We start from the raw sequence: 12,487 nt of genomic DNA, 5'->3' as shown, positions 1-12,487 counted from the left end.
ATAATAATAATAATAATAATAATAATAATAATAATAATGACGGTAATTAATAAACAGCTTAGGGACACGGGTGGCGCTGTGGGTTAAACCACAGAGCCTAGGACTTGCCGATCAGAAGGTCGGCGGTTCGAATCCCCGCGATGGGGTGAGCTCCTGTTGCTCGGTCCCTGCTCCTGCCAACCTAGCAGTTTGAAAGCATGTCAAAGTGCAAGTAGATAAATAGGTACCACTCCAGTGGGAAGGTAAACGGCGTTTCCGTGCACTGCTCTGGTTCGCCAGAAGCGGCTTAGTCCTGCTGGACACATGACCCGGAAGCTGTACGTTGGCTCCCTCGGCCAGTAAAGCCAGATGAGCGCCGCAACCCCAGAGTCGGCCACGACTGGACCTAATGGTCAGGGGTCCCTTTACCTTTACCTTTAATAAACAGCTTGCGTCAAATTAAAGTACTAGGTTATTCAATAGTCTGTTTATAACATTGCGCAATAAAATTAGCAAATTATCAGCAGACGGAGCGGAAATTCACTCCAAGTGAATCATTGGTAGGAAATATTCCGTAAAATTAACAGGAGAGTCACCGTACATGAAAGTACCGCAATCAGTAGAAGGTTGAACTGGGCAACTGAGTCTCCTAGCTTACGAAATTACAAAATGCACTAGCGTAACTGATTCTCTGGTGCAAATCTTTGGTATTTCTCTATCGTATTCTGAATCTGTAATATTTAATATAATAATAATAATAAATTTTATTTATACCCCGCCCTCCCCAGCGAAGACCGGGCTCAGGGCGGCTAACAACCAACAGTAAAAACAAGTTGATTGAAATACAATGGTACTTCGGGTTAAGTACTTAATTCGTTCTGGAGGTCCGTTCTTAACCTGAAACTGTTCTTAACCTGAAGCACCACTTTAGCTAATGGGGCCTCCTGCTGCTCCATTAGCACGATTTCTGTTCTCATCCTGAAGCAAAGTTCTTTACCTGAAGCACTATTTCTGGGTTAGCGGAGTCTGTAATCTGAAGCGTATGTAACCTGAGGTACCACTGTACAACTTAAAAAACAAGGTTAAAATACAACATTAAAGCATTAAAATTAAAATGCAGCCTCATCACAGGAGGAGAAAGGGGGGGGGGAAAGAGGGGGAGGGAATCAAATTGGCTCCAAGCCAAAGGCCAGGTGGAACAACTCTGTCTTGCAGGCCCTGCGGAAAGAAATCAGATCCTGCAGGGCCCTGGTCTCATGAGGCAGAGCGTTCTACCAGGCCGGAGCCATCACTGAGAAGGCCCTGGCTCTGGTTGAGGCTAATCTGACTTCCTTAGGGCCTGGGACCTCTAGGGTGATGCTATTTATGGACCTTAAGGTTCTCCGTGGGGCATTAGTATTTATTTTATTGCATTCATGTCCCACCCTTTTTTTTTTTTAACCAAGGAGCTCAAGGTGGGCATTCCCATTCTTCTTCCTCTCTCCATTAATCCCCTGTGAGGTAGGTTAGGCTGACAGTCAGTGACCGACCCCCAAGTTCACCCCCAGGAGCTTTTCTTGGCCGAGCGAGGATTTGAACCCTGGCCTCTCTTCTGGGGGGGTTAGTCTGACACCCTAACCACTACCATTTCATTCGTTACAAGCACTTTATGTGGGGATTGGGCCTTCTGGCGCTTCCCTCGCTGCGAGAAGCGAAGCTACAGGGAACCAGGCAGAGGGCCTTCTCGGTAGTGGCACCCTCCCATCAGATGTCAAAGAGAAAAATAACTACCAAACTTTTAGAAGACATCTGAAGGCAGCCCTGTTTAGGGAAGCTTTTAATGTTTAATAGGTTATTGTATTTTAGTGTTTTGTTGTTTGCTGCCCAGAGTGGCTGGGGAAACCCAGCCAGATGGGCAGGGTATAAATAATAAATTATTATTATTATTATTATTATTATTATTATTATTAACACTTGGAATTAATTTTGATTGTTTCCTGTGTGATTCCTTGCACACATCCCTTGCTTTAACTGGTTTTATTTGCTTTATAACCGTACGTTTCGTCCTTTTCTGCTCTCCCCGTGACTTTTCCCAGGCTCAGCTGTGGAACTATCATTCGGGGTCGTCTCACCACCGACCGAAAGCATTGCCTCCCCTGCAACAAGTCTGGAACCTCCTGCACCTTGAGGTGAGTGGTGGCCAATGAGGGACTCTCACCTCCCCCCCCCCCCAAAAAAAATCCCCTCTGCCTCTCCTTAGCATCTCGAGGGAAAACCTGTGATGCTCTGGATGTCGGTGGACGGCGACTCCCGTCAGTTGCACCATTCGACGTTCTGAATTTAACAGTGTGTGTCTCTTCTTTAAATATTATTATTATTTTAATATTTTAATGTTCCATTATTTTAATGTTGTGTTTTATTTTTGTTTTTAAGTTGTAATCATTCATCTTGTTTTTATTATTGCTTGTAAGCTGCTCTGAGCCCGGCCTTGGCTGGGGAGGGCGGGGTATAAATAAAAAATTATTATTATTATTATTATTATTATTATTCTGTTGCAGCAAGAGTAATAACTTCATGCTGCATTTTAATGCTTTAATATTGTATTTAACCTTGTTTTTTAAGTTGTATTTCAATCAACTTGTTTTTATTATTGGTTGTTAGCCACCCTGAGCCCGGCCTCAGCTGGGGAGGGTGGGGGTATAAATAAAATTTATTATTATTATTATTATTATTATTATTATAACTTCAAAAGCCTTAAAATGGGCTGGGTCCAAGTTATATGAAGGGGCTGTCTTGCTCCCGTGCAAACCTGCCCCTGGCATTGAGATCTGCCTCAGAGGTTCTGCTTATGCAACCACATACGTCAGCCTGGTTGATGTGGCTATTTTAATTATTATTATTATTATTATTATTATTATACTGCCCTTCATCCGTAGAACTCAGGGCCATGCACAGTATAAAAATATAAGGTAAAAAGCATGAAATGCATGATAAAAACAAGAACAAGCGGATAACCCCATCTCCCACAACACATTTTAAAGGTTATCAAATGTTAAATCAGCCCAAAAGACCTGATTGAATAGGAACGTTTTCACTGGGCAACTAAAGTTGTGTGATTCATTCTGCACCGTTCAAGATTTCTTTCTCCTTTTCGGATTTTACAGATTATGGTATTCCACCCCCCCCCCCCACACACACATTAAAAGAAATAAACAATCTTTATATAAGGTGAAATACATGAAGCGTCACTTACGCTGTTTGCTTTCTGTAGAAACTTCAAAATGTTGGGGAATGTGGATTCAGGCTGATAGGCTGTTTTAATTCATTAGCATAGATAAGATAACAGAGTGTGGATTGGGTCACTTTCCCCTCTCGCACATCTTTTGAATAATCTGAGGTAATTTGTCACAAACAACTTGGAACCTGCTTATTTTTATCACATAATTGTAAAAAAAAAAGAAAACTTCAAGGTGGTTTAACAAGAAAATAAAATGTTCAGTAAAAGCAGAAAAAAAACCAACTATTTGAAAACTTTAGATGATGAAATAAGCAATAAACTAAGAACAAATCAACAGCTCCACCGTTCTCTCGTTCCCCATTTCACCATCGTTGAGCTAATTTTTGGGGAACAACTTCGAAGCCTCGTTATCACTTCCTGTACTCGCCAGAGCAAGGGGGAGCTGGTGGGGAGTTATGTTGAAGCTATTGCCAACCCTTCAGTGGCTGTGGATCACCTCCTGCCTCTTTAAAATAGAATCATGAGTCGGAAGGGACCCCAAGGGACATCTAGCCCAACCCCTTGCAATACAGGAATCTTTTGCTCGAACCCACAACCTGGAGATTTATTTAAGGCTCTCCTGCTTTACCGGCTGAGCTGCCCCTGCTGCAGCTGGCCTTCGCGTTTAACGAAAATAACCCGTCGCAAATCCCTCTTTCCTCCCCGATTCTCCCCAAATTTCCAGAAGAGGAACTTCTCTGCCAAGCGCAACCCCCAGCTGAAGAGGCCTGGGCCGCCCATGGAGCCCCCTGTGGTCCAGCCAATCGCCCCGGTCCAGCACCCGCCACACCCGGGGCACGGGGAGGACATGCCAGCCCCCATGAAGAGGCGAAGGAGCACCAGTCCTGACCAGGTACAGCGGGTGGGGGTGGGAGCCCTGGGTGCAAAAGGGACTGCCGCAAACCAGACCCGTTGCCACGCTGCCACCGCTTTGCTTGCTTGCGCCGTGGGGCCAGCCCAGATCCTGCCCCACGCACGCTCTCTCGCTTGGCACTGGCCCGGCTGCCTTCGCTTCGCTGCCCCGGCTCTTGCGAGACGCCCTGGCGCCACTCGCAGGGCTCGCCGCTTGACGCTTTGCTCTTGGGGGTGTGTGTGTAGTGATTTAATTGCAGGAAGATGTTGCCGTTTCGTTGCATGAGCCATTGGGGGGGGGCTCTTTGAAGTTTCCTGGGGCGGCGGGGGGACACTTCCCTGACCCATTTTGGTTGGCCGCTCAGGTTTATTTTGCCCTACGAAGGTGGGATTTGGGGAAGGGGTTTGCCTCTTGCTGTTGGGCGCTGTGACCATCTCCCTCCATTTCTCTCTCCTTCCCCCTCTGCTTTTTCTGTCTCGCTGTCTCCCCCCTTCCTGTCTCCCCCTGCAAATCTCCACTCCTGGCGCACGCAGAATGGTAACGGGGTGTGCCAGCACCCGCCAGGTGTCCCTGGCAACCCCCACTACCAGCTGCCCAAGCCGGGATTATGGAACCCCCTCCACGGAGACTCATGGGGGCAGGAGCGCAAGAACGTCGCTGCCCCAGAGAGACAAGTAAGGCTGCCCCCCCCCATCCCTGCATCCACCCCCAGCCCATGGACATCGGTCTGGCCTCTTTGCATAATTAATGTCATTTAGTTCTTATCAGATAACTAATTTAGAGGGGCAATTGACGCTTCCCCTCCCCTCCGCTGTTTTGCCATCCTTGCTTTTGTATTCATGGGTGATGTCATTGTTTTGGGTATTTGCATATCCTAGAATCGTCTGCCTTTAAATTTAAAAAAACCCCACAAGTTTCTAGTTCTCGTGGCTTTCCCTTGCAGAGGGAAGGGAGGGTAGGCTGGCTGGCTGGCTTGCTTGCTTGAGTGGGGCTTCAACACTTTGCTGTGCCTGCTCCATTCCCCCTCGCAGCGCTCTCGAATTCAGATCCGTCTGGGTTTGGGTTGCATGGGGGTGGGGGGCCCTGGGAAGCGGGTGGGGTAGGGTATCACCTTAACTGTTCCCACCCACCTCAGAGATGTGCCCTCAACTCTGCCTCCAGTTCATGCGGAAACGCAAGAGTCCGAATGGTTACGTATCGGAAGGAAAAATTGGCCGTTCCCAGACTGGTGCCACCTATCAGTCCCTAGCCAGTGTGGCTGTTTGGAACTATAATTCCCATCAGCTCTCAGCCAGTACAGCCATTTGGACTACAATTCCTATTGGTCCTCAGCCAGTTTGACCATTTGGACTACAATTCCCATCAGTCCTCAGCCAGTATGACCATTTGGACTACAATTCCTATTGGTCCTCAGCCAGTTTGACCATTTGGACTACAATTCCCATCAGTCCTCAGCCAGTATGACAATTTGGATTACAATTCCTATTGGTCCTCAGCCAGTTTGACCATTTGGACTACAATTCCTATTGGTCCTCAGCCAGTATGACCATTTGGACTACAATTCCCATCAGTCCTCAGCCAGTATGGCCATTTGGACTACAATTCCCATCAGTCCTCAGCCAGTATGGCCATTTGGACTACAATTCCCATTAGTCCTCAGCCAGTATGGCCGTTTTGGACTACAATTTCCATCAGTCCTCAGCCAGTATGATCATTTGGACTACAGTTCCCATCAGCCCCAGGGTGTACTGGCTGGGGCTCAACCTAAAGGGCACCATGTTGGGAAAGGCTGATTTATGCATTATGTGAAGAACACCTGCGTTTCACAGAGTGGGGTGTTTTTCTCCCCGGTTTTGGGGCCCCTCTCCTGACTTTCCTTGTCTTTCCCCTGTTCTCTTTAGGAGCAGAGGAACTCTGCGGCCCACCCCTTCCCCTACCCCTGCCCCGCCTACGGCTCCCACCCACCCCCTCACCGCCTGCCGGCCATGGCCCCCAGCCCCCGCACCCCTCCAGCACACCGGCCCCCTCTCGACAGCCATGGCTGCCTGGCCCGGCCCAACGGAAGTGACCTTAGAGACGGCAGAGCCCCCCGGGTGCGGTCAGACTCCACTGCCACACCAGCAGCAACCGCCGCCTGCGTGCCTTACGTCCCGCGCCCAAACCCCGGAGGAGGAACCACCACCACCAGCAAGACCACCTCGCGGGGGCCACCGAACCCTGACTGCCTAGTGAGTGGGGGTGAGGGGGGCTCTCGCGGGGGTCCGGGAGTCAGAGCAAGTGTCAGAAGGCCTCGGGCACCGGCTTCCGGAACCGGCAGCGCTAGACCAGTTTCGTCCACTTTTGTCGCATCAATTAAAACAGCCCCAATTGCATTTTGAATACAGTGGTGCCTCGCAAGACGAAATTAATCCGTTCCGCGAGTCTCTTCGTCTTGCGGTTTTTTCGTCTTGCAAAGCACGGCTATTAGCAGCTTCGCGGCTATTAACGGCTTAGCGGCTTTAAGAAAAAGGAAACAAACTCGCAAGAACTCGCAAGACGTTTCGTCTTGCGAAGCAAGCCCATAGGGAAATTCGTCTTGCAGAATGACTCAAAAAACGGAAAACTCTTTCGTCTAGCGAGTTTTTCGTCTTGCGAGGCATTCGTCTTGCGGGGCACCACTGTAAATGTGCAATTGGTTGTTGCCGTTTTGGATTTTATTTGTTTCATAAAATTCAGGCACCGCTCTGTCATAAGGAAAGAAACCCCTCAAGGTGGTTTACAAAAAAGATAAAGTGAGGGAAGGGAAATCATGATACTAGTAATAACTCAGTGGGCAGAGCGTGAGGCTCTTGGGGTCATGCGTTCGAATCCCACATTGGGCAAAAAATTTGGGATTTGGACCAGTAGACCATCATCGTCCCTTCTGGTTCTGTGATTCTGAGACATAAAAAAGTTAAAATGCCAGAACAGATTAAAATCGCCTCAGCTTTCTAAGCACCCAGGCAGGCTTGTCTAAACAGGGACAAGGTGCCTGCTTGCTATCAATAGGCAGGGAGTTCCGAAGTTTCATAGGTGCTGCTGCGCTAAACAACCAGGTTCTTATAAACGCAGAACGAGGATTACGTGGCAACAGTCCTGCCGATCGAAGCGGCAAAGTGGGGAAAGGCAGTTTCATAGGAAAACCGGTCGCCCGTTGTTAAGGGTTGTATATACTGATAGTAACACCTTGAACTTTGCCCGGCAGCAAATTGGCAACGGGCGCAGATCCCTGATCACGGGTGACAGATGCTGACGAGGCCTCCCTCCTGTCAGCAGTTGTGCTGCAGCTTCCAGATCAAGGGCAGCCCCACAGAGAGGGGGCTGCACCATTTTATTGCGCTATTATCCGAGTGAGTTGCGCCAACAGCTGTTCTGAACAATGCTTTCTATAGGGTAGGGATCGCTGAGGATGAGTCTAGGGCACGAAGCCTACCTGAGCAGAACGGCAGGACCCTGAGTCCGTTGACGGGCGGACAGTGTGTGAACAAGCCTGCTCTCTCGTGGGGTGAAGGAGGGAGCCGTAGGCCTGGGAGGTGGGGAGGACGATCCCTTCTGATTGGCTCTTCTTTCTGTCCATCCCGCAGGGTTCCGACCATTACCAAACACCGGCATTGGAGCCATCCAGTCCCACCCAGGAGAACGGGGGCCGCAAAGCCCCCTTGCAGCAGTTGCAGCAGCAGCAGCCGCCACCGCCGCCCCGGCCAGCTCCTTGCCTTGCCCCTCGCAACCTGCCCTGCTCTCGCATGCCTCCTCCTCCGCCCATCTCCAGGGGGCCTCCACCAGCAGTTGCACGGGCACCCACAGCTCCGCAGTGCCCACCACCCCCGCCCCCTCTGCCCCCGCCCCCGCCTCCTCCGCCAGCACCCCCCTTGCCCTGGCTGAAGGGCCCGGCGTTTGGCAGCAAAGGAGGGGAAGCAAAAGCCAGCAGCGACCCCCTGGGGGATATTCTGTTTGGGTGCGGGGAGCCGCCGCCGCCGCGGGGGGACGCTTCCCCTCTCGGGGCCTGCGACTCGGGGCGCAGCTTCCAGGATTCCAACGCCAGCAGCCAGAAAGGGCCCTTCTCACTCCCTGGAGAAGGGGCTGAGGAGAAGGCCAGCCCCCAAAGATCAGCCAGCCCCGAACCCACCCCGGCAGCCGCTGACTACTGGATGCCAGAGAGCACCCAGGAGGAGAAGGGCTCCGGCGGCGCCAGGGCCTCGGCCCCGGAGAGCCCCACGATTACCTCAGGAACCTTCGGGTCCCCGGAGAGCCCCCCTCAGCCGCCAACGCTGCCCCCGCCGCCCCCGCCACTGCCCCGGGCCTCCTATCCAAAGACGCCGGAGCCCTCGGCAGTGCCCCCCGCGGCGGAGCCCGCGCATGAAAGGCTCTTTGGCTTCGCCAGCCCCCAGCTGGAGGACCAGTTCGAGGAGCCCCCCGAGTTCTCCAAGATCCTGCCAGATGGCCTGGCGAATATCATGAAGATGCTGGACGAATCAATCCTGCGCGGGGAGGAGGAGCGCGAGGAGAGCTTTCCGCCGCCCCCACCGCCTGCCCCGCTGCTCCCCAGCCCCCCGCCTTTGGCCAGACCAAAGCCCCCCGCCCCGTCCAATGCCTCCTTCGACTACCCCAAGCCGCCGGGGCAGGACCCGCCGGAGCCGCCCTGCCTGTACCGCTACGGCAAGCGGGACCCAGAAGAGCGGCCCCAGGCAGCTGCCGCCACCGCCGGCGGGGCGGGCAAATTCCCCCACCACAGCACGGCCTCCCTGCTGAAGTCGTTGGCCAACATGCTGGAAGGGCAGAAGCACTCCTACCGACCCAAGCCGCTGACACCCCCAGGTGCTAAGATCGTTTCCCCGGCCGGCGCTAGCCCGGGGGCCGCGCCCCACTTCTCTACCTCAAGCCAAGGCTGGGCCGCGGGAGCGATGGGGGAGCAGGCGGCCAGCTCTCCACCCCCTCCACCCGCCCCCCGGCCCATCAAGACGGAGTCAGAGGTGCTGGAGGAAATCAGCCGGGCCTGCGAGACCTTGGTGGAGCGAGCGGAGAGGGAAAAGAGCCCCGTTTCTCCGGCCACGCCGCCCCCCCTCCCGCCCCCTCCCGCTCCCCTTTCCTCTCCCGCAACGCTGCCGCCCCCGCCACCCCCTCCTCCGGCTCCCGCCCAGCGCCCCAAGGACGAGTCCCGGAAGCGGGACCGGGAGCACCGGAGGCACCGCCGTTCCAGCAAGGACGGCTCGCGGCGGCACCGGGAAGGCAAGGCCCACAAAGAGAAAAACCGCCAGATCCTGGGCAGCCTCGACGTGCAGAGCTCGGAGAGCCAGGCGCGGGAGAACGGCGCCAAGCCGCCCCCGCCTCCCCCGGCAGCCCCGCAGCCCGAGCGCCGGCCGCCCCCCGTCAAGAAGGAGGAAGGGGCCGTCGGCACGGGCTCCACGGTGGTGTGCTCGGCCGACCTGCTGAAGCTGCGCTCCTTCACGGAAGGGCCGCCCAAGGAGCTGAAGATCCGGCTGATCAAGGTGGAGAGCGGAGACAAGGAGACGTTCATTGCCTCCGAGGTGGAGGAGCGCAGGATCCCCCTGGGCGAGCTCACCATCAACCATTCGGCGGCCGAAGTGGTGCGGGCCAGCAAGTGAGTGGCTGCCTTGTTTTTTAATTTTGTTTATTAAATCTGCATGCCGCTGTCCACCCGTAGATCTTGGGGCAGTTCACAACGTAAAATCGCAATGTAAAAACCACAAAATGTATAGCAGAAAGATAATAATAATAATTTTTATTTATACACCGCCCTCCCCAGCCAAGGCCAGGCTCAGGGCGGCTAACAAGCAATAATAAGAACAAGTTGAATGAATACAACTTAAAAACAAAATTAAAATACAACATTAAAATATTGAAACATGAAAATATTAAAATGTAGCCTCATCGCAGGAGGAGAAAGGAAAAGAAAAAAGAAAGAGGGGAGGGAATCAAATTGGCTCCAAGCCAAAGGCCAGGCGGAACAACTCTGTCTTACAGGCCCTGCGGAAAGAAATCAGATCCTGCAGGGCCCTGGTCTCATGAGGCAGAGCGTTCCACCAGGCCGGAGCCAGAGTTGAAAAGGCCCTGGCTCTGGTTGAAGCTAATCTAACTTCCTTAGGGCCCGGGATCTCTAGGGTGTTGCTATTTATGGACCTTGAGGCTCTCCGTGGGGCATACTGGGAGAGGCGGTCCCGTAGGTGCAAGAGTCCTATGCCGTGAAGGGCTTTAAAGGTCAAAACCAGCAACTTAAATCTGACCCTGTACTCCACCGGGAGGCAGTGCAGCTGGAAAAGCACTGGGTGAACATGCTCCCATGGCAGGGACCCCGTGAGGAGCCTCGCTGCAGCATTCTGCACCCGCTGGAGTTTCTGGGACAGCTTCAAGGGCAGCCCCGCGTAGAGCAAATTGCAGTAGTCAAGCCTGGAGGTGACCGTCGCATGGATCACTGTGAACAACAAACCAATAATCCCTGCTCCCTCTTTCCGTTCTGCTCCTGGTATCAAAGCACAGTGCATCAGCGCACTGCTCTGGGGTGTGTCTTTCAGGCTTTTCCGAAATCTCTCGCTCGTGAGCTCCCTAGGCTTCCGTGTGCTGAGAATGCCTTGCCTCCAAACCGAGGCGGAGAGCTTGGAAGCTCTTTTCCTGCCAGATGACCCAACCGAATCTGGCACATAAAGAGCTTGTTTTGAACTACAAATCCCAGCAGCCAGAAGGGAATGATGGGAGCTGTTGTCTGGCGTCACCCGGAAGGCTGCAGGTTCCTAGCCACCCAGCTTGACTGAGCACACTTGGACAACGCTGTGGTCTAAACCACTGAGCCTCTTGGGCTTGCCGATCAGAAGGTCGGCGGTTCGAATCCCCACAACAGGGTGAGCTCTCATTGCTCCATCCCAGCTCCTGCCAACCTAGCAGTTCGAAAGCAGACCAGTGCAAGTAGATAAATAGGTACCACTCCGGCGGGAAGGTAAACTGCGTTTCTGTGCGCTCTGGTTTCTATCACGGTGTCCTGTTGCGCCAGAAGCGGTTTAGATGTGCTGGCCACATGAACCGGAAAGCTGTCTGTGGACAGACGCCGGCTCCCAGGGCCTGAAAGCGAGATGAGCGCCACAACCCCATAGTCGCCTTTGACTGGACTTAATGGTCCAGGGGTCCTTTACCTTTACTGTTTTTTACTTGGGCAACCAGGAGGGGCTGGATTTTCTGAGTCCCATATGGCCTGGAATCTCTCTTATTCTATCCTGCATTTTTTTAAAAAAATAAATAAATTTTTGGGCAGAATTCTGGCTGAACTGCACTGATTCCCCATCCCCATTGTTTGGAACCTTACATAGCTGCCGCTTGCTAGCTTCCAAAATTATTTTAGGCAGGGCCCACATGCTTAGCACGAATGAGGGCTAGAAGCTTGTCCCTTATTTAAAAGCGAAGCACCTTGGTTGCAAGATGCGCCTGACTCTTTTTCCCCCCTTGCCGTTTCTCCTGCGACGTGGTAGCGTGTCACATTTTGATGTTGGGAAAAGGCCTTCCTCTTGGGGGTGGGCCTCCTCTGGTGTGCTTTGACCCCTTCCTTTTGGGAATGGCCTCTTGCGGTTTCATCCTCAAACTTGCCAAGGTTGTGTGGCCAACTCCAGGACCCTGTGGCCGGGGAAAAGATGCCCAGTGGGGTTTGGGAAGTGTGGTGCGTGGCAGGGTTGAGTGGCAGGGGGCATTCAGCCAAGGAATGGGTTTGGGTGGGTGTGGGTCAAGCCAGGCATGGCATAGAGGTACACAGGGAGCGTCTTCCTAAAGCAGCGGTTCTCAACCTGTGGGAATGTTGTAGGACTACAACTCCCATCATCCCTGTGCTCTGGCCTTGCTAGCTAGGGGTGATGGGAGTTGTAGTTCAACAACATCTGGGGACCCACAAGTTGAGAAAGGCTGTCCTAAAGCATGGGTAGGCAAACTAAGGCCCTGGGAGCTGGATCCGGCCCAATTGCCTTCTAAATCCGGCCCACGGACGGTCCGGGAATCAGTGTGTTTTTACATGAGTAGACTGTGTCCTTCTATTTAAAATGCATCTCTGGGTTATTTGTGGGGCACAGGAATTCGTTTATTCCCCCCCAAATATAGTCCGGCCCCCCACAAGGTCTGAGGGACAGTGGCCCCCCATTTATATACCACCTTTATCCAAAGATCCCAGGGCAGTGCGCAACAGCAGGAACATAATTCATGCAGTGTAATAACAAAAACATAACACACAGCATGTTCATAAAATAATCATAGTAACAGCGCCCCTCCCACATTGAACAGGCCGTAGATTTAATGGCAGAAGGCCTGGGTGAAGGGGAACGTTTTTGTCTGGTGCCTAAAGCCCTGTACAGTGGTACCTCGGGTTAAGTACTTAATTCGTTCTGGAGGTC

General features: G+C 52.7%; 1 protein-coding gene across 7 annotated transcripts in view; it reads left to right on the top strand.

Annotated features, from left to right (window-relative positions):
* The window catches only part of KDM6B (lysine demethylase 6B), a 93,964-nt gene that overhangs the window by 54,889 nt on the left and 26,588 nt on the right, over positions 1-12,487 (top strand). For 6 of the 7 annotated variants that reach the window (XM_080979592.1, XM_080979591.1, XM_080979593.1 and 3 more), the window contains 5 exons: positions 2,055-2,147; positions 3,921-4,088; positions 4,622-4,762; positions 5,990-6,316; positions 7,691-9,705. In XM_080979592.1, coding sequence (XP_080835718.1) covers positions 2,055-2,147; positions 3,921-4,088; positions 4,622-4,762; positions 5,990-6,316; positions 7,691-9,705 — 2,744 coding nt within the window. The remainder of the gene's footprint in view (positions 1-2,054; positions 2,148-3,920; positions 4,089-4,621; positions 4,763-5,989; positions 6,317-7,690; positions 9,706-12,487) is intronic. The other variant, XM_080979597.1, reaches the window with a different exon arrangement.

The sequence above is a fragment of the Podarcis pityusensis genome (assembly GCF_964106645.2).
Source record: "Podarcis pityusensis genome assembly, chromosome: 13".
NCBI classification, from domain to species: domain Eukaryota; kingdom Metazoa; phylum Chordata; class Lepidosauria; order Squamata; family Lacertidae; genus Podarcis; species Podarcis pityusensis.
This window is presented reverse-complemented; position numbering and strand designations above follow the sequence as displayed.